The 20,142-nt window shown below is 24.0% G+C and overlaps 1 protein-coding gene across 1 annotated transcript in view; it reads left to right on the forward strand.

The window, feature by feature from the left end:
* Nucleotides 1–404: 404 nt before the first annotated feature.
* Nucleotides 405–20,142, forward strand: part of hh (hedgehog signaling protein) — a 238,696-nt gene continuing 218,958 nt past the window's right edge. Inside the window, exon 1 of the mRNA XM_075376113.1 lies at nt 405–898. Within this exon, the coding sequence (XP_075232228.1) occupies nt 617–898 (282 nt within the window). The 5' untranslated portion in view covers nt 405–616. The remainder of the gene's footprint in view (nt 899–20,142) is intronic.

The following is a 20,142-nucleotide window of genomic DNA, read 5'->3' on the forward strand; positions in this document are numbered from 1 at the left end:
TTGATTTTTAATCCATTCTTAAACGTTTTTATTATGCTATTTAATAAAAAAAAGACAAAACTTCTTCTTTATTGATAGATCATTCAGATTCTTTTTTTCTTTGTGTAATTTGATATTTTTAAATTTATATAAATTTAAGTTTAGTTTTTGAAAAAAAAATGTTGTTAAACGATACTAATCTATTGTAATTTTTTCATAAAATTATATATATTTAATTTTTTTTTAAATCGGTTAAACTTATATAATTTTATTGATTTTAAGTTATTTTATTATGTAATTAATTAGTTGTGTTATCTATTCATAGATAAATCAATTTTTTGTTATAAAATAAAATTTCTAATCGATTTTTTCTAATAAAATAATGACTATTTTAATATCATATACAGTTAATGCAGTACTGACGATTTATAGTGAACTATATACATTTACGTATAGTATTTAATTGTTTTATAAGAACGGAAAAACTTTTCGTATTGTGCTAATGAAGTGATAGAATATTTATTTATTTGTTTTTTTAAATATATATATATTTATTTGGAATTTCTATTCGAATAAATTCGTAGATGATTGTCGTGGATGACGAGAAGTGGATTGGCGATGATGTAGAGTGAGTCCAATGAAGGGGGTGTTCCTGTACTGTCTGATGGTTTTGTCAGCGGCAGCAGCCTGCGGACCAGGCAGGGGCGCCGGGCGACGCCGGGTTCCCAAAAAGCTGACACCGCTTGTCTTCAAACAGCACATCCCTAATGTCTCCGAAAATACCCTCGCTGCCAGTGGTCTTCAGGAGGGCCGTATCGCACGTAACAGTAAAAAGTTCTTCGAGTTAGTACCCAATTATAATAATGATATTATTTTTAAAGATGAAGAAGGTACTGGAGCCGACCGTCTTATGACACAGGTATGATTTGTTTTATTTATTTATTCTTTTTAACAAAAAATTATCATTTTTGTATATTGCATTAATTGTAATCACAAGTTTAAGTAGTCACAGTTTGATATATATATATATATATATATATATACTAGCATTTTCCGTCGTGGTTTCGCTCACGAAATAAGAATTTGAACGTGGATACAAAAAGTAATTCCTCAACGCCAAGCTTATTTTATTTATTTAATTACAAAAAAATGAATTATTATTCAAAAATAAGATGCAACTGAAAAAGAAATGAACACAGATAGTACGAAATGTATTATATGTAGGTAAATACTTATAGTGAATGGTACGTGTAACATTTTACAAAATAGGCGAATATACATGCAAATTAATAAGCGTATCATTGTTTCGGTGCTGTTTATGTTTAGGATAGATTCTGAGAAGATTTTAGTATTTTATTTTAGTACTTTTTTGTAAATTACATTATTAATCTTTTCTTCTGCAGCCAAAATGAATATACTACTAGGCGAGCTGACCAGAGCCGGCTACATAGAATAAAAAATATGTATATGTTTAATTTCTATTTTTCTGATTATTCAACTTCTATTTGAGATAAACATGAAACTGAATTTCTAGAATTTCTCTAAATTACCATCAATAAATATAATAAAGATTGATTTAATATCGGTAGCACAAAACGGCAAAAATTAAAAAAAAAAAAAAAAAAACAATTTATGCTTTTTTACACCTTAAAATATTAAAATCCAAATAAAAACCGAACATATTTATCTGAAGATTATTTGTAAATCCAAATCGAGTAATATTTATTTAGTATAGCCGGAAATGGTTAATAATTGCCAATCATTGTTCGAAATTTTTTTACCCTTCTTCATCACCTATGTGGTAAAATTTCAAAAATTTAGAAAATGATTTTTAAACATTCACACAAAGATTATACACACAAAAAATCAACAAGTTTATATATTCAACAATTGTTACCGAGAAATTAAAAAAAAATAGTAAAATTTAATATTATCCCATTTTTAGCATTTAACTCGTAATTTTAAAAAAATCCTTTTTCCACCGTAAGGACGTGAATAAAATTTTTCATCAATTTATCTTCAGTTAGTTTTTGTGTTGATTATGAATAAATCAGGACATCTTTATATATATATATATATATATATATATATATATATATATATATATACTCCGGTATATATATAATTAATTATCGAAAAATAATTATCGATTTTAAAACGTCCTATACACGTTCGACAAGAAATTTTCCACTTATTAACTACAACGTTACGATGTATTATTGTATGAAATATTTTTTTGTAAATTTTTGTAGGATGACATCATAGCCTTCATTTCATATTAAATATATATCGAAAATTCATGCGCGTTTTAATAATCCATATTGAAATTTTCTCCGTTAATTTTTTTATCACGATTATTTCTGAGATTTATTACTTTCAATTAAACGTGTGATTATTTTTATTACTACACTTTATTTCCGTCATTTGATTTTTAAATTTCCTCGTTAATATTTTATCAAAATTATAATTATAAATATGCTTTGAATTATTTAACTTATAACGTTATTAAATAGAGTTTATTTGTTTTTCAATAGGCAACTTTTATTATTTTTTATTTAAATTTTGTATTATCAGATACATTATGGGATTTATTCTTAATAGATTTATTTTAATATATTTATATTAATTATTTTGAATAAAAATATGTAACAATAAGCAGTTCGTAATTTCGGCAAAATTTTAGAGAAAAAAATGTTCTAGAATTAATTGTTAGACGTTGAAAAATAATAAATCCTTTTAAGAAAAATATCATCTCATAAAATTTAAATAGTTGAATTAAAGAAAAGGTCAAACTTAGAGCAACTATTCAATTTGTTAATATCAAATATTATTAGTTTGGGATAAAAATCTATAGAAGTTCCAATATGATGAAGGTAATAATATTAAAAAATTTACCAAATGATAAATTAAACTAAATGTATATTCAAGTTTTTTTTTAAACATAGTTCTAAACGTTTTCAATAAATTTATTTATTTAAAAAAAAATTTGATATCAAAGCCAGTTTCATCCAATAATTAAAATAATAATTTTTCTTTTTATCTAATATTCAATGACGGTTTTATTAACTAATTAAATTCAGTAAAAATTAAGATAGGTTATATTTTTTTAAATTATTTATGGTTTCGTTAATATTTTAGTTAAACAATGCACCTTTCAGATTAGTCATGTCAACAATATTTATATCGGTGAATAAATCTTTAAAAAAAATTTTATTATCATTAAAAAAAAGTTATTAATTTTTTAATATGTAATTTTTATTGCATTCAAATCATTTTGTTCATTCTCAAACGTGACATAATTTACGATGCGGAATAAGTAAAATGAATCATCTCATATGAATAAATTACGTAGCCTTTATACATAAATATAAGAAAAGGAACAAATTTTTTAAAAATTAATTTTTAACTTTCCTTACAGAGAAAAGATAAAAGGTTTTTCTGCTTTAGTCAAATTGATTAGATAAATAAGTAGTGACTATTATAACGGTGTTTTATAACATAAAATACTTATAGAATGATGTCTTGAATTATTTATGTAATTCCGCCTTGAATTTGAATGCCTTAAATCTATATAAATTTAGATTATTCCTTTATGTTAGATTTATTAACAAACTGGTATTGTTCATTTTAAATACATAATAGAATTTAAAATGATTACGTAAATAGTATCTAATAATTTTTGAAATGTTAATTTTCTAAATTCCTATCGATTGAAATATATTGCTAGTTAAATTAAGCGAAAGCTTTGTTTAAAAATAAGTTTATATGTTCAGCTGTTTATTCTCTCCACGCGGATTTCAGTGTACTAAATTTAAATCGCTGGTTTAATATTTTTTTACTGGTTTCGTTGTATGTAATTTTTGCGTAATTGAGGGAACTATACGGGTTTATTAAATTAGATATCGCTACTCAAAACATTTTAGGATTTTTTCGATAGTAGAGTCTTCCATTTTTATAAATATTTCGGTTGATTTAAAAAAAAATAATTTCTTTGTTATCATTACTTGTTAAAGCTTCTGCCTATTATAATAATAAATTATGTTATTACTTAAATATTTTAAAATAGAATGAAAAAATTTTTATCTCTAGTACGCTTTTCAAAATAAAATAAAATATGTTTAAGAGATAATTTAAATTTTAAAACGCATGATATTAAAATGATTGATAAAATACTTTGCGTTGATTATTATTTTGAGATTTTAAGTTCTTCAAATAAGTTATTTAAAATTAATCTCTGTAGATAATTAAAGTTTTTTCGAAAATAATGTCTTCTATTGTTACTTTTTGATAAAATATTACTAATTAAATAATAAATTGAAAAACTTTGAAAAAGAAAATAGTAGTATTAATTAAACAGTACTGCTTAAAAAATAAACCGTACGCTATATACATTTTTCTTATTGGTATATCTGAATGGATTTTGAAAAGTTTTATTTTCTAGTACCCTTATTCTTTTACCTTCTCGGTACAGTAATTGGTTAAAATTAAAAAAAATAATAAATGATTTATACTAAAATTTGGATTGTTTGGAACACGGTGTAATTTAATTTTAGTTACAATTATCATCTCTTAATGATGGATAAAAATAGTTGGAAGGAAACTGTTAAAAATAAATTATCCGTAATGCCGAAATCAGCACATTTTTTGATTAAAAAATAATAATAAATAATAAAAATTAATGTGAAATTAAAAAAAAATAAAATTTGACATTTTCAAATAAAATTTGACATTTTCTTTTTATTTAGATTACTTTATATTAAGTCTGTACTCATTTAGGGTTTGGCCGTTTTGTTAACGTCTTATAAAAATGATAAAAATCTTATAAATAGGGCAGTATTATATCTTTTAAGATGTGAATAAAAAATGTTAAGATACGATTGAAAAAATCAATAGTATTTGGATTTAAAAAAAAAAAAACTAATTGATTAATTCAACAGAATTTTAAATTCTGTTAAAATTAAAAAAATTTAAATCGTTTTTAAATTCTCATTAATTAGACGTATATTGAAATATACGGTATTTATTCAACAGATTATTTTTTGTTTGTATTACTTTTTTTATGTGTAATTCTTTGTTTAGATTTGAAAAGTTAAAATTTATAAAGCTTTCATTTGAAATATGAAAAATTTACAATATAAAATAGACTTATTTTTTTATGCTAGAATAGTGTTGTAATCGGTTGTATAATTAATAAACAAAATTAAAAATTCAGTAGAAAAACTGTAAAAATATAAGCTGTAAATTAGTTGATAATAATTTTGTAATGCGGTTTTAAATTTTCTTGAAGGATTTATTTTTTAAAAAAATAATATTATAAACCGTAAAACAATGTATATATTTTTTGCGCTTAAAGATGTTTCTATTCTGATTAAAAAAATGTATAGAAAGTCTATTTCCGCAAGATTTCATTAGAGTTTTCTGGGCAAGTTAACGAAAATCTTTAATAGAAATTTAACATTTTATTTTTTATAAGTATACGACATAGATCTCTTTTTTTACATCAATTCTTAGTATTGTCTATCGAAATTTTTTTTTTTTTTTTTTAATAAATATTATGTTTTCACATATGTGTGCGCGCGTGTGTATGTATGTTGTGTAATAACAATTCAAAATTTTTTTAATTATAACTTGGACATTAATTATAGAAAAACTTTTCTTTATCTATTGTATGTTTTACGATTATGAAATTAAATTTGATTGTATGGTATTTTTCTGTTGTTTTACAAATGCTACACATCTTTCAATCAAAATCAGTAGTCTGATATATTCGTATAACGACGTAAATTTTAACTATTCCCAGTGATTTATAAACAGTATTCTTAATGACCTGACCGTTTTAAAATAAATTAACCAATCCATTAGCCAAATTTCTTTAACCCTTATTCATTAATACCGTCCTACTTTCTTTGAAAATATTATAATACAAGTAGATTCAATTTATAAATAGATAAGATAATATGTTAAGATAAAATTGTGTGTGTTTGTATACTAATGGATATATTTTGTCTTTATGATAAATATTCAGCTGGAGTTTTATCTTAGGGTATTGTTCTAAATATCCGTGTTCTAAATCATTAGCTGGGTAAAAATTAACAGTTTTTAATTTATTTAATAAAATAAAATTATATATATATATTTTTTAAAGTTTAATATTAACAGATTATTTTATAAACAATTTTTATTGTTGTTTAACAGTTTGCTAATATAAATTATCCTTAATGCATTTACTTTAAACATAGTAATTTTATAATATTGGGAAAATTTTTTTTTATTATAAAATTGTATTAATGATATTTTCATGATATAAAACTATTTTAAAATAGACAATGCCGTATGTATAATAACTAGCAACACTTTAATGCTACAATATAAGGCCTGTTTATGTATTGAATGTTATTTATGACTTTTTAGATAATAAATTAAATGAGTTTTAATAAAAATCTTCCAATAAATCTTTTTTTTATGATAGTAAAAATTATAAGTGTTATTGTATTTGAAATATTTCTATTATAATTTAATTTTTAAAAATTGGTAAATCTTTAATTCCGCTTTAACGTATAAAGAAATAAAGAGGTAATTGTTTGTTTTAATTTATGCTACTATAAAATATTATTACACTTTATTAAATAAATAATGAAATTATTCTTTTATGTAAGTTGAAAACATATCACTTATGCAAACATTTTTAATTTAATTTTAGTATTGTTTGTTTTTTAAGTTATACAAATTTACATATAATAAATTATTTTTTATAATTGAAATTTTTTTGTTAATGTTACAACAAATTTCAATTATATTTAAATTTAGTTTAATCAAGTCATAATTTATTTATTTTTTTTTATATAATATTGTTTTAGTGTAGTAGATTATCATGGTGCAATTAATATTTCATATTTTTTTTTATATTAAATTGGTTTTTTGTTTAAGCTTATGAAATTTTCCTGAATTATTGTGCGAGTAAGGAAGTAGCTCAACAAATAAGGCTTTTTAGATTTAAATCCCGAAATATTAAAGAATTTTTTAAGTTTAATTTTTAATAAAATTAACAAAAGTTGATTTTTTTTAGAAAAATTCTCGGAAGATAAATATAAAAGACTTTCTTAAAATTCTAAAAGAATTAATTTAATTAAAAACTACTTAAAAATTTTAAAAAGCTGCATATTTTTTTATAAAAGATACTACTATAAAATAAAATTAAAAAGAAAAATCCTTCAGTTATTTTTAAAAAAGTCTGATGTTAAATTTTTTTTATTTAAAAAAGTTTCTTTTTGTTATCCTTTTTCTATTGTAAATAAAAGAATTACGGTTTAAAAAAATATACGTATGTTATATATTATATTGTAATATTTTAGAAGCTAAAAAATTCATTTCAATTCAAGCCGATTTTTATCTTTAAAAACCGAGTGAATAAAGTATTTAATTTCTATAAGGGTTTTATAAATTTGTGTATAATTTTGGATTAAATAAAAACCGTATTTTCTATTTTTAAATTGTGAGGCTGGTCTAGTGATTTTAACGTAACCGTAAAAACTACTAGACCACTAGACGCTAGTGGTTTTTTTTTAATTGTAGCGTAAACTTTTCGCTAGTCGTAACTCGACAATAAAGCGTTTTCGGACATGTGTTTGTAAGAATGTTTTTCCTTGGTACAAGAATCAGATCCCAAATTATTTTCCAGAATTATCCTGATATATGATCTACTTCCCTAATTTGTCTTTTTACACGATTCTGTAACAAACGTGTCTTTTCTCCTACTATTGTTAAACCTTTGTCATTTAGTATTTTATTAAATCACTTAATTTCAAACATCTTTTTATAACACTATATTTCATACTTATATTCTTTTTCCCCTTATTATCTATGTTAAGTTCCACACCAGTATATCAAAAATACATTTCTAATTCTTTAATATAAATTAGGCGTTATGATTTCATCGTTATAAAAGTTTTTCCTGTATATCAGACGTTTTTTATATCTACCTCATTTCGTTCGTCTAATGATTTTACTCCTTAAATAACAAAATTCTATAACCTCTATTACATTATATTTTCCTATCATACGTTTAATTCCTTTTTAACCTCCATTTTATTATAATTTATTACTTTAATTTTATTCTTACATTATTTCTTATATTTTTCTATAATAATGAATTTTACTATTAACAGTAATGAAATTTTACACTTGTTTTATTGTACAGTTTATAATACTCGTATTTAGTTCGTGTTAATTTATATATCAATTTATTCTTTTTATTTTATTGATTTGCCGGATAAATAGTAGTTAATGATCGCATAAATTATTCTGTAATAATATGTACTTAGTAAGAATAGGTTATGTTACACAAGATTAAATTATTTAGTAGTTTATCATATATTGAAATAATAATTTTTTTATTCCTTTGTATTAATTATAATGAACGTATTAAACTAATTTAGTTAAATTCTAATGATATTGAATGTAACAATTTTTTTAATATTAAATTTCCTTCACAATTAAGACTGGTATCATTTTACTTAAATTATTAAAAAAGGAATTCAAGGTCGCTTTTCTACATTTTTTTCTCTATTATATTGGTGGAAGGTTTATAAGGTTAATGAGAGAAACGAACAGAGAGAAATTTAAATTGTAAATTTATTTATTTCTTTTATTTAAGGAATTTTTGTTTTGATTTTATTATTGTTTATTTAATTTTATGTTTAAAATAAACTTATAATAAAACAGTACATGTATTTTATTACATTATAGAATTTTAATAGATGAATGTAATATTGCGGATTGTTTTTAATTAATGGTTTTTATTTTAGATTACTTTGTGTATGTGTGTGCGCGCGCGCATATTAAGTTTACTTCTTTTTCAACTATTATTTTATATACATTTTATAGTACTTGTAAAATTAAATTCAATTAGTATTACTAGTTAATTATTTAAAAATATTTATTTATATAAAAAAAAAAATATTGTGCATTTTCCGCTTTACTTTCTTGTACAATGTTAACGAAAAATTTCGGTTTTCAGATTTCAACGGAAATATCCATTTTAACCATCCCTGAATCCATTTAGACTGGTTTCGGCGTGACGTATTGTACGTGCGTATGTATCTTGCATAACTCAAAAACCATTAGCCGTAGGATGTTGAAGTTTTGGTTTTATGACTGTTGTAACATCTAGTTGCGCAACTCCCGTTTTGATTGCAATCAACTGGACCAAAAGAAAGTTCTAAACTTTCAAAACTTTTAGATTTAAAACTTTTGGATTCAAAACTTAGTTCAAAACTTTTGGATTTGGGCTTTTTCTAATCTGCAGTAATAGTCCTTCTTTGAGAGCTTTTCAACGATATATCATAAATGGTACTTGTTTTCATTGGTTTCAGAGTTAGAGCCAAATAAAATTTTAATTAATGAAATATTTGGATCTTACAAGGGGGAAAAGAACAACGGTTCGAATCTGACTTCATCTCCATTATACCTTATTTTTTTTATTTATTTTTTTTTTTTGTTTAATTTAAATATATTGATTTATTAATAAACTACTAACCTATGATTGTAAAAAAATGTTACGATAAATAATAATTCAGTAATAACAATGAAAAAAAAAATATGAAAAAATATCAGAAGTTATTAATGAAATAAAATTTAATGTATTTTTCATTTAAAAAAAAAATGTGTATACGTAATCTAATAGACGTACAGGGAAGTCATGTGGTGTCCAGATCAATTTTTAAAGCACATATTAACAATCCGGATTTCAGATGAGTTTTCCAGATTTATTTTAGTGTAATAATATTATTAATAAACGGAATAAAACCAAAAAACTCACCGGGTTGATCTAGTGGTGAACTCGTCATCGCAAATCAGCTGATTTCGAAGTCGGGAGTTCTAAGGTTCATATCCTAGTAAAGTCTACTTGAATACGATTTGAATACTAAATCGTGGATTCCGGTTTTCTTTAGTGGTTGGGTTTCAATTAATCACACATCTCAGGAACGGTCGACCTGAGATTGTACAAGACTCCACTTCATTTACATTCATACATATCATCCTATGAAGTAATGATACCTTACGGTGGTGGTTCCGGAGGCTAAAACAGAAAATGAGAGGATTAAAACCAAAAGAATTTATTGAACTTAAATAGAAAAAAAATAAAAAAAAAGCTTCATGGTGTATAATATACACATGGTATATTATATAAGCGTATATAATTTTAACGATAACAATTTTAAAAATTATCAAAAATTGTCTGATCTATTTATTAATCTATTTCATAAATAGAGGTTTGATTTCTTTCAGTACAAAATTAAATCGTCTTAGTTAATACTTGAACTCATTTAATAATCAATTCGATTTACACATTAATTTTTTTTCTTTTTCCTTCTCCTTTTAATAATGTTTATGTTTACCAATTATATGCCTTGTTATGTTTTATTACTCATTTAAATATTAAATTCAAGGTCGTTAGAAAAAAATCGTACTATTAATTTTTTTTAATCATTTTTATATTACACGCGTATATATGTAATGTAGATTGTAAAAAATCCATTAGTTTTTGTATTATTGTTTGAAATGATTTTTACTGCATTATAAAATAAATTAGTTTCAATAAAATATTTTATTAACAACTTTACAGTTATAAATTAAAAATGTAGTGATTATATTTAATATTATTTATTTATATAATAGTTTCCACTACCAACAATCTTTATTAGTTTGTTCGAGCGCTTTCGGATTAGTAATCCATCCTCAGAACATTGATGTGTTATAATTGAAAAGGTAAAACAGTAAAAAGGTTGAACAATGAACTTTAAATTGACATGACTGATAACGTTGACATTATTTTCACTACTGATCATTTTTATATCACATTTTTATTGACATTTTTTATATCACTACTGATCAATTGATCAATTGTTATATTTATAATTTTAATTTTTAAAAGTAATTAAAAATAATGATATGCGAAGTAAATAATTATAACGCATCAATGTTCCTGAGGATGAATTACTAATCTGAAAGCGCTTGAACATACTATTAAAGATTGTTGGTAGTGGAAACTATTTTATAAATAAATTATATATCAATACCAACTGGCCATGATTAATAAAATTATATTTAATATATACGTAAATTTTTAAGAAACTCTTTTTCTATTTATTTGAATGTTTAAATTTATTCTATTTAAATGAACAATTATTACAATGGAATAGAAATTATTGTGTAATTTTCATTAATATATTTCATATTAGGTTGTTATAATTTTTAAAAATGTATCGTTGGTTGGTACTTTTACTTCCTTGTACGAATTGTGATCACAAAAAATTTCGGTTTTCAGATTTCATCTCCTTTTTTCTTTATTTTTAACTTTTTTTGCTTCCTTGTACAAAGTAAAGGAACTGTGATTGGGGAACATTTCTGTTTTCATATTTTAACGGAAATGTCAATTTTGACCATCCCTGAATCCATTTTGATTAGTTTTGGCGTGATGTGTGTATGTATGGCGCATAACTCAAAAACGATTAGCCGTAGGATGTTGTGAAAATTTGAATTTAGTACGATTGTAACATCTAGTTGTGCACCTACCTTTTTGATTGCAATCGAAATTAAAATAAAATTTTAATTAATGAAATATTTTTATCTTAAAGGGAAGGCACATCTGTTCGAATCATACTTCATCTTCTTTTTTTAAATTTATTTTCTTTAACATTTTTTTTTTTAATTTAAATATATTGATTTAATAATTATTAACCCGTGATTGTAAAAAGAGTTTTACAATAATAATTGAATATAAAAAAATGAAAAAAAAATTATTAGTGAAATAAAATTTTATGTACTTTTATAAAAATGTTTAAATGTAATTTAATAGGTATTACATTTATGTATATGTTATATATTTAGTGACACACCTGATTATTTAATATTAATTGAAAATTATAATTTAGAATCGCATTATTTTTGGACTTTCTTAGGAAATTTCTATAAAAATTGTATATTTAAAAAAAAAATCATTTTATTTAATTATTTGACAGAAAAATTAAATACAGTTTTGAATTGCATTCAGTTTAAAGTGACTGTTGATTTTTTTTCCACTTTTGCTTAATTTTCACAAGATTTCTGGTGTGTAATTCAGATTTCTGGTGTGTCGTACAAATATAAGTTAATAATAATTAAACTACTCCGTTTAGTAACTCTTGTATACTGGTTATAAATAATAATTGTTAACTTACGATGCAGAATAATCAGTTTTTAGTATTGGATTATTTGGTAAACAATTTATTTAAAGAGTAGTCAAGGGACTTTTACCCTAACTTAATATTTCAGTTAAGCTTGTCGAATTAATAATTGTATAAATATTTGATGTTAATAAAAACTAATATTTTAGTAATTGTATAACTGTCCACTTTTATTAAAGAATTGGAAGATCGTATCTCACTTTCAAATGAAATAAGTTTAAATGAAGTGCAGCAAAGATCTGTGTATGTAATTTAATAGACGTACAAGAAACTCATGTGGTATCAACATCAGATTTGTTAAGTTACTATACGCGATGCAAATGCATACGATAGTGCTACTTTTAAAATTTTTTTGTAATGATGAATGTATATCATGAAATAAAACTATAGGTAATTGTTACTAACTGAAGAAAGTACTAGAAATCCTTATCTCAACCGCTGCGGAAGGGACGAGGGGTGAGAATCTTAAAACATTATAAAAGGTTAAAATTCTTGAACATTTGGGAATATTCTAGAATATTTTCAAACACTACGACAATTTGGAAATGTGTAGAATTTTAAAAGTTTCTAGAACATACATAAAAATATTTTGACAAGAGTAGAAAACAAAAAAAATAAATAAATAAATAAATTTGCCGAAGATCGAACGGTAAACAGGCTAGCTTTGAAAGAAGAATCGATCTATATAAACCGGGTTTATAGGCTAGTTTTTAATTTTTTATTTTTTTATTTTTACGTTGGGAACTGTGTTTAAAATAAAACTGCTAATACGTGTATTTTAATCGATACAGCTTAATGAAAATAACCTACCGGGTTGGGCTAGCGGTGAACTCGTCATCGTAAATCAGCTGATTTCGAAATCGAGAGTTCTAAGATTCAAATCAAATAAAGGCAGTTGCTTTTATACGGATTTGATTACTAAATGATGGATACCGTTGTCTTTGCTGATTGGTTTTCAATTAACCACACATCTCAGGAATGATCACCTGAGACTCTAACAGTCTATACTTCGTTTACATACATGCATATCATCCTTTGAAGTAATACCTTACGACGGTTCCGGAGGCTAAACAGAAAAAGAAAGAAAGCTTAATGAAAATAAGTTAAAATTATTATGGAAAAGTTTAAACTAATAATAAGTTTAAACTATTATCAAGAATTATAAACATACCATGCCAGGCTTTTAGGCGGAAAATTATGATCATTATAATTTAAATCTTTTATTGTAAAAGTGTTTATAATTATTCAAAGAAAAATCCATTTTATACTACAGTAGAGGACGGAAATATTTAATTAAAAGCGGTGAATAATTTTTAAAATTAAATGAAATAGAATAAAAGTCCATATTTTAATATATGTTCGTTTAATATTTTTTTCGAGTTAATTTATCAAAATGTTATGGAGCTTTTAAATCGTATATTAAAAAAAAATGCGAAAAATCATTTTTTCTGTTAAGATTTAATAAAATATAAATACACGTTTCTTTTAGTTAAAGAAATTAAAAAAAAAAAAAATTGGAGAGAACTAGCTTTAACTTGTTCAGTTTGATACGTAATAGTTTTTTCTTTAGTTCAAATCAAAGTATTGAACTTTTGTTAGCCAAGTTATAAATCTTACATTATTGAATTTAAACGTCACGTACCAATGCATAAGTCGTCTTTCTAAGATACATATGCATTTAAAAAAGAGAAAAAAATATATGTATATATACTTTTTTGAGGTGTTTTCCTCTTTAGGCTTACACATATAGATGGTAAATATTTAATTTTAAATACGTACTTGCTAAAATTTTATGAAAATATTTGTCCTTTTTTCCCCGTTATTTATTTCTTCTTAATTGTCAAACTAATACAGTTTCTATGTTCTGTGCATATTTCCTAATCATTTGACTAATAAATATTTAATTTATTTTTATTTGATTTTTAAATTTGTGTTTGCTTTATCATTAAACTAATATTATTTGTTTTTCATATGAAGTTTTTGAGAGTGTTGAAGTGTTTCTCAAATAAAAAACTTATGCTTTTTTTTAGTAAAATATTAGTTTTTATACAAATAATTTTGTCGTCTTTATAATGCTACAATAAGGTGTGTGCTTATCTTTGTGTGTTCTTTTTTGACGTGAAGACAAAATCTATAATACAACTAACAATATCAAATTACACACTCTCGGTTAACAACTTGTGGGTACATTGCATTTTTTTTGGAATTTATTACGTTTATGCATTATTATTAGGTAAGAAAAATGGCTTATAATTATACGATCTCAAACGATAGAGAAAATAATTTATTTAAATTTTTTTTTATAACTTAAATTGCATAAATATGGAATTATACTCGCTAATATTTCTAAATGAATAATTTATTTTTAAGTTTTTTGAATAATCTTTTAAAAATATACTTTCATTTGCTAAACATATGTACAAAAATTAGGTACATTAGATAAAAATAAATTATAGAAATGAGGAAACCATTTTTGGGTAGAACAGGTTTGAAATTTTGTAAAATAATAATTTTGCTTAAACGGAAATGTAAAGTTTTCATTCGGCTAGATTTGTTATCGTATTCTAACTAGCAGTTCGCTCGCTCTACTTGAATGGTGGTTTCCTTTGGATTAGTGATTTTTTTTTTGTTTACCAACCCTGTTCCCGTAGACTCAAAACTGAGTGTCAGTGGGTTAGAAAATTAAATAAAATATAATCTTAAATAAAAAAATACCTAAACTATTTATTTATTATTAGGACTGGAAAGGAATTTACCATGGGAGGAAAAAACTGCTTTTTTAACCGGTACGATTCTCATATCTTCTACATTCATATTTCTCATACGTTCACATTTTTACTACTTCCTTGTACTAGAGCTTTTCGACAATATACATAAGCGGTACTTATTCTCACTGGTTCCAGAGTTATAGCCAAATTTTTTATTTTTTTAATAATTATTTACCTCTGATTGTAAAAATATTTTTACGATACATAATAATAAAAAATAAATTAAAAATATCAAAAGTTATTATTGAAGTAAAAGTTTATGTACCTTTCAGTTTAAAAAAAACGTGTATTCCTAATTTAATAGTCATACAAGGAAGTCATGTAGTATCCACATCAGATTTTTCTATGAACTTAAACAAACTAGATACATTTTTGTGTCGTATTTATGAAAATATTTATTTAAAAAAATGTATTATTATTTTTAAAAAAAGTTATTTTTACTAATGTTTATTTTTTCATAAATAAATCATAAAAGAGCAGACATTTATTATATTTCTTTAAAAAATTGTTTATGAATTTTATATTTCCTTATTTTTACCACATGTTTAGATGGCCTTTTTCTATAACCTAAGATATTTTTCTTAGAAAAGAAAAATATGTTCATTACGGTCCATGATATTTTGCTCACATCAATATTTTATCACAAAGCCTATTTATTAATTTTTAAAGAGAGATATATTTAACAATATTTTTTTTTTTTTTTTTGCAAATGTGTATTACATCATTCCAAAAGAGGTTATGTGATCAATCCATTAACTCAGTCTAATAACAATCAATCTAATGTCATAACAATCAATCAAATAACTGTTTTTACAGTATAAAAATTTTTATGGAAAGTACCACGCCTGAACCCGAGGACCTTCTAATTGAAAGTCTGAGAGGCTATTACCCTGTCATGGAGTTTGGCGAATCATTCATTTATTATTTAGATATTGATATCGTCATACAATAAAAATATAAATGTCCCCCTCCATTAATTAATAATTTTAAGATTCTTTGGTCTTATATACGTATATATATATATATATATATATCACAACTCATGACACACATTTTCAAGTTTAATCTGTAGGAAAATATATTTTTATGTACATGTATGCGTAAAAAAAAATAATTTCTCTTTTTATATTTCTAGGTGAAGTCTTTGTAATATTTTTCCATTATTTTTGATAAGTCTCTTTCATCTTCCCATATCTATTCATCTATATAATTATGTAAAATTTTATTTTTAATTGTTAAACCATATCTCTATGAACACATCGAAATATTCGGTTTTAAATGTTTTAATTCAAATTAATTTTCTTGCAGTTTCCAAATCTATTTTTTTTTTTTTTTAATAAATTTACAACAAAAGGTAGATGACAAGAGATAGTATTTTAAAAGATTTAACGTATTTTTTATAAATTATAAATTAAGTTAAATGCATTTTTTATAGTACGCTAATGATATCTTAAGGATTCATGAAGGTGGAATTTTTGTATATTAAAATATTATGTAGGTTTTTATTATACTTTAATGGAAAGGGTTTCTTATGTTCATGTTGTAGGAGTTAATAATTAATAGAATATTTAAAATAGTAAAAGTTTTTATAATGTATTAAATCAAGAATCTTGATATCGGCCCAAGTAATATGCTGTGAGTTGTTCCTAAAGGTTGTTTCTTCTAAAGTTTTATTTTATAAATTTGTAAAATTTTATGAATATATTTTTTTTTATTGAATATTTTAATTTTAGTAAATAATTGTGCAATAATCTTATGGTAGTGTGTCATTCGAGTTAACTTTCTTAATTAGTCTATTCATTTTCGCAAAAATTGTTGCTATGAGCCGCTGGCTATTTTTTTCAATCGCATCATAATTTCATCCTTCGTTTCTTTTTTTTTGTGTTAAATATGCATGACAAAGAAGAATCTATTTTACAGTCGGTGGCTATTTGCCTTGAAGTGATAAATTATAATTTTGTGGATGCCACGCCCACAAATTGCATAGTCATGCACTTTTATTATTAACTACAAATAAATGTATAGATGGCACCTGCTATTAATTATGAACATATGTATTTATATATATATACATTTTTTTTTTGTGTGTGTAACTTATTTATGATGCTCTTACGTTATGGTAAACTCGTATGTTTCTGTTTTCTGATACATCCTACCGTACATTGAAGTTAAATTTAAGAGTTTTCGTGGATTTTTATTCTGTTTTATTTTTTAAATCTTATTTTGCAATTTTATCAACCACAATATATGCAAAACGTTTTTTGATTTTTTTCTTTTCATAAAGAGTTTTTTTCCATAAAAATTCCAGAAAGTTATCTTAAAAAAAAATTTAAGTTTTGTTTTCTTTAATTTTTGCTTGTATATTATACAAAATTATTTCACCTATATTGTATTCATTTAGCTGTAAAGTGAAGAATAAACAAACCTTGCGTTTATGTTAGTGATTTTGTCATGTTTTTGCTGAGTCACGTCCCTTCTGTCAGTGCCGATTCACAACGCGGCCGTATCTACATACAACACAATAATCATTACTCATATTAGTCACCATATAATTTATTTATATAAATTAAAAATATATGTACAATTTTTGTAAAATATAATACCGCGTGGTTACTGATTATTAACGTCGCGTAGTTTCTTTTATATGCATCAGTATGTACAGGAGACTTGTGAATCGGCTGCCTGAACACTCGTACGCACAGTTTGTTGACGTCAACTCTATAAGTTAACTGAATTTGGTAGAGTCGGGTTTGATACCTGGTGTTCCGATTGAGTAAATACCGAAAAATATTTTTGTGAAGAGGGAATACACAATACCTTACAAAAAAATTTTTTTTTTTTTATTGGAACTGTTGAAAATTACATCAGCAAGTATAAGATTTTATATAAACCGATTCACCTATTTTTTTTTTGATGCTTTAATAACCAAATGTAAATCATGTGATTAGTTAGTTTATTTCAAATATTTATTTTTAATAAAACACAAGAATATCAATAAAAAAATCTGATATGAGAATACCACATGACTTCCTTGTACGCCTATTAAATTACATATACACATTTTTTTTTTAAAATGAAAAACACATAAAATTTTATTTCATTAATAACTTCTGATATTTTTTCATATATTTTTTTTATTGTTATTGAATTATTATTTATTGTAAAAACTTTTTTACAATCAGAGGTTAATAATTATAAATAAATCAATATATTTAAATTTAAAAAAAAAAGTTAAAAATAAGGAGAAGTCGGATTCGAATCGAAGATCCAAATATTTCGTTAATTAAAATTTTATTTGGCTATAACTCTGGAACCAATGAAAATAAGTACCACTTATGATATCGTTGAAAAGCTCTTAATGATTTTTTTTTATTTTGGGAGTTTTTGGACACTTTTGGTCCAATCGATTGCAGTCAAAAGGGGAGGTACACAAATATATGTTACAACATTCCTAAATCCAGAATTGCAACATCCTACGGCTAATCGTTTTTGAGCTATACGAGATGCGTACTTACGTACGTACATACGAAACTATTGATGTCACGCCGAAACTAGTCAGAATGGATTCAGGGATGGTCAAAGTGGATATTTCCGTTGAAATCTGAAAACCGAAATTTTTTGCGATCACAATAATTCCTTAACTTCGTATAAGAAAGTAAAAATGAATACATTGATAAAAAAAATTATTACTTTGAATTAGTAACTACGAAGTGCAATGTTTAAGAAAATATAGATAAATCTGTAAATCAAACACATTGCACTTTATTATAATTACACTACTTCGTTCTAAAAATTACAATCTTTACTTGAATCTTAATTAGTTTTCGCACTAAAAATAATATTTTTTTAGAGAATGCTGCTAGAATTATTGTTGCCATTGGATGTTGGGCTATTCGGATTTCTTGTTTAAATATATCTTTGTTGTTCGTTATGTAATCGAAGAGTATTTGTAATTTAAATTGTGTTCGTTAATTAAAATATAATATTGTTATTACGTAGTGTTTTTTTGAATTGTTCAAGTGTGTAGGTTTTTTCGTAAAAAAAAGGACACAACAATGTTCTCCTAAAAAGCTAACTCACATTTAGGTGAAATTTTATAAATTTTACATTACAATAAACTGTATTGTTCACGATTTAAAAAATGTTCTTTATAGATTTTTTATATACGTATTATGTAAGGATTATGCTTGTTAAGGCGATATATATTTTTTTAATGTGTATTTATCCATATATCGTAACAAATACAGTATAGGTGTTCTCAATATAATTCACAAAACTGATTAACATAAGTTTTATTACAGTCTAAATTGTTTTTAATATAAAACAATCACTTTATATTCTAAATTCCTCTTGTGCATGAGAATTATTTTATTATAAAATAATAACTTGGCGGGAAAATTTGTAAATCAATAAATATATATCATTACCGGTTTTGAAATTCCAAAAAATTCAAGTTTTTTTTATGTCTATGGCTGGCTATATTTTAGAACTTACGGCTTTTTAAGATGTACATGTTAAGATGAAATTTATCAAAAAAAATATTTAGGATAAAAAATTTATTTAGTTTCAAAGACGGTGGAAAAATTAAAATTTAAAAAAATTTTCTTTGTTTTTAGGTAGATTTCATAAGAAAGCTACCTATTATAATGGGTACCATGATTCGACTTCCGAAAAATTTCGACATATCTTCGCGTTTTACATCCCCCAGACCCCAAAACCACCGTCAGTTCAAAAGTTTATATATATATATATATATATATATATATATATATATATTTCACTTTCTTGTGAACATGATAATTGCCGTACTTTTGCGCCAATCACGTTTACAGTGATACATAAAATATAACGATCCAAAATCTCGGTCGAGTTCGTTAACGGGCAAAATCGGATCATGGGGGTAGAAATAAAAGGACTTTTTCGAAAAAAAAAATATCGCTATAACTATCTTATTAAGTAAAATATCGAGTTCATTTAAAGTTCTTATTATTCTTTGTATAAGGGCCCAAAACTTATGTAAGTAAAGGTTTTTGATATCGCCAACAATTGACCCAGGAGGTGAAAAAAATTGGATTTTGAAAACAAAAAAATACCTTCATTTCATATGCAACCATTGTCGTATTGAGTAAATTTGAAGTTTTTCTTAACTTTAAGGTGGGAATCTCTTTTAT

Source organism: Lycorma delicatula, chromosome 9 (genome assembly GCF_047948215.1).
Source record: "Lycorma delicatula isolate Av1 chromosome 9, ASM4794821v1, whole genome shotgun sequence".
NCBI classification, from domain to species: domain Eukaryota; kingdom Metazoa; phylum Arthropoda; class Insecta; order Hemiptera; family Fulgoridae; genus Lycorma; species Lycorma delicatula.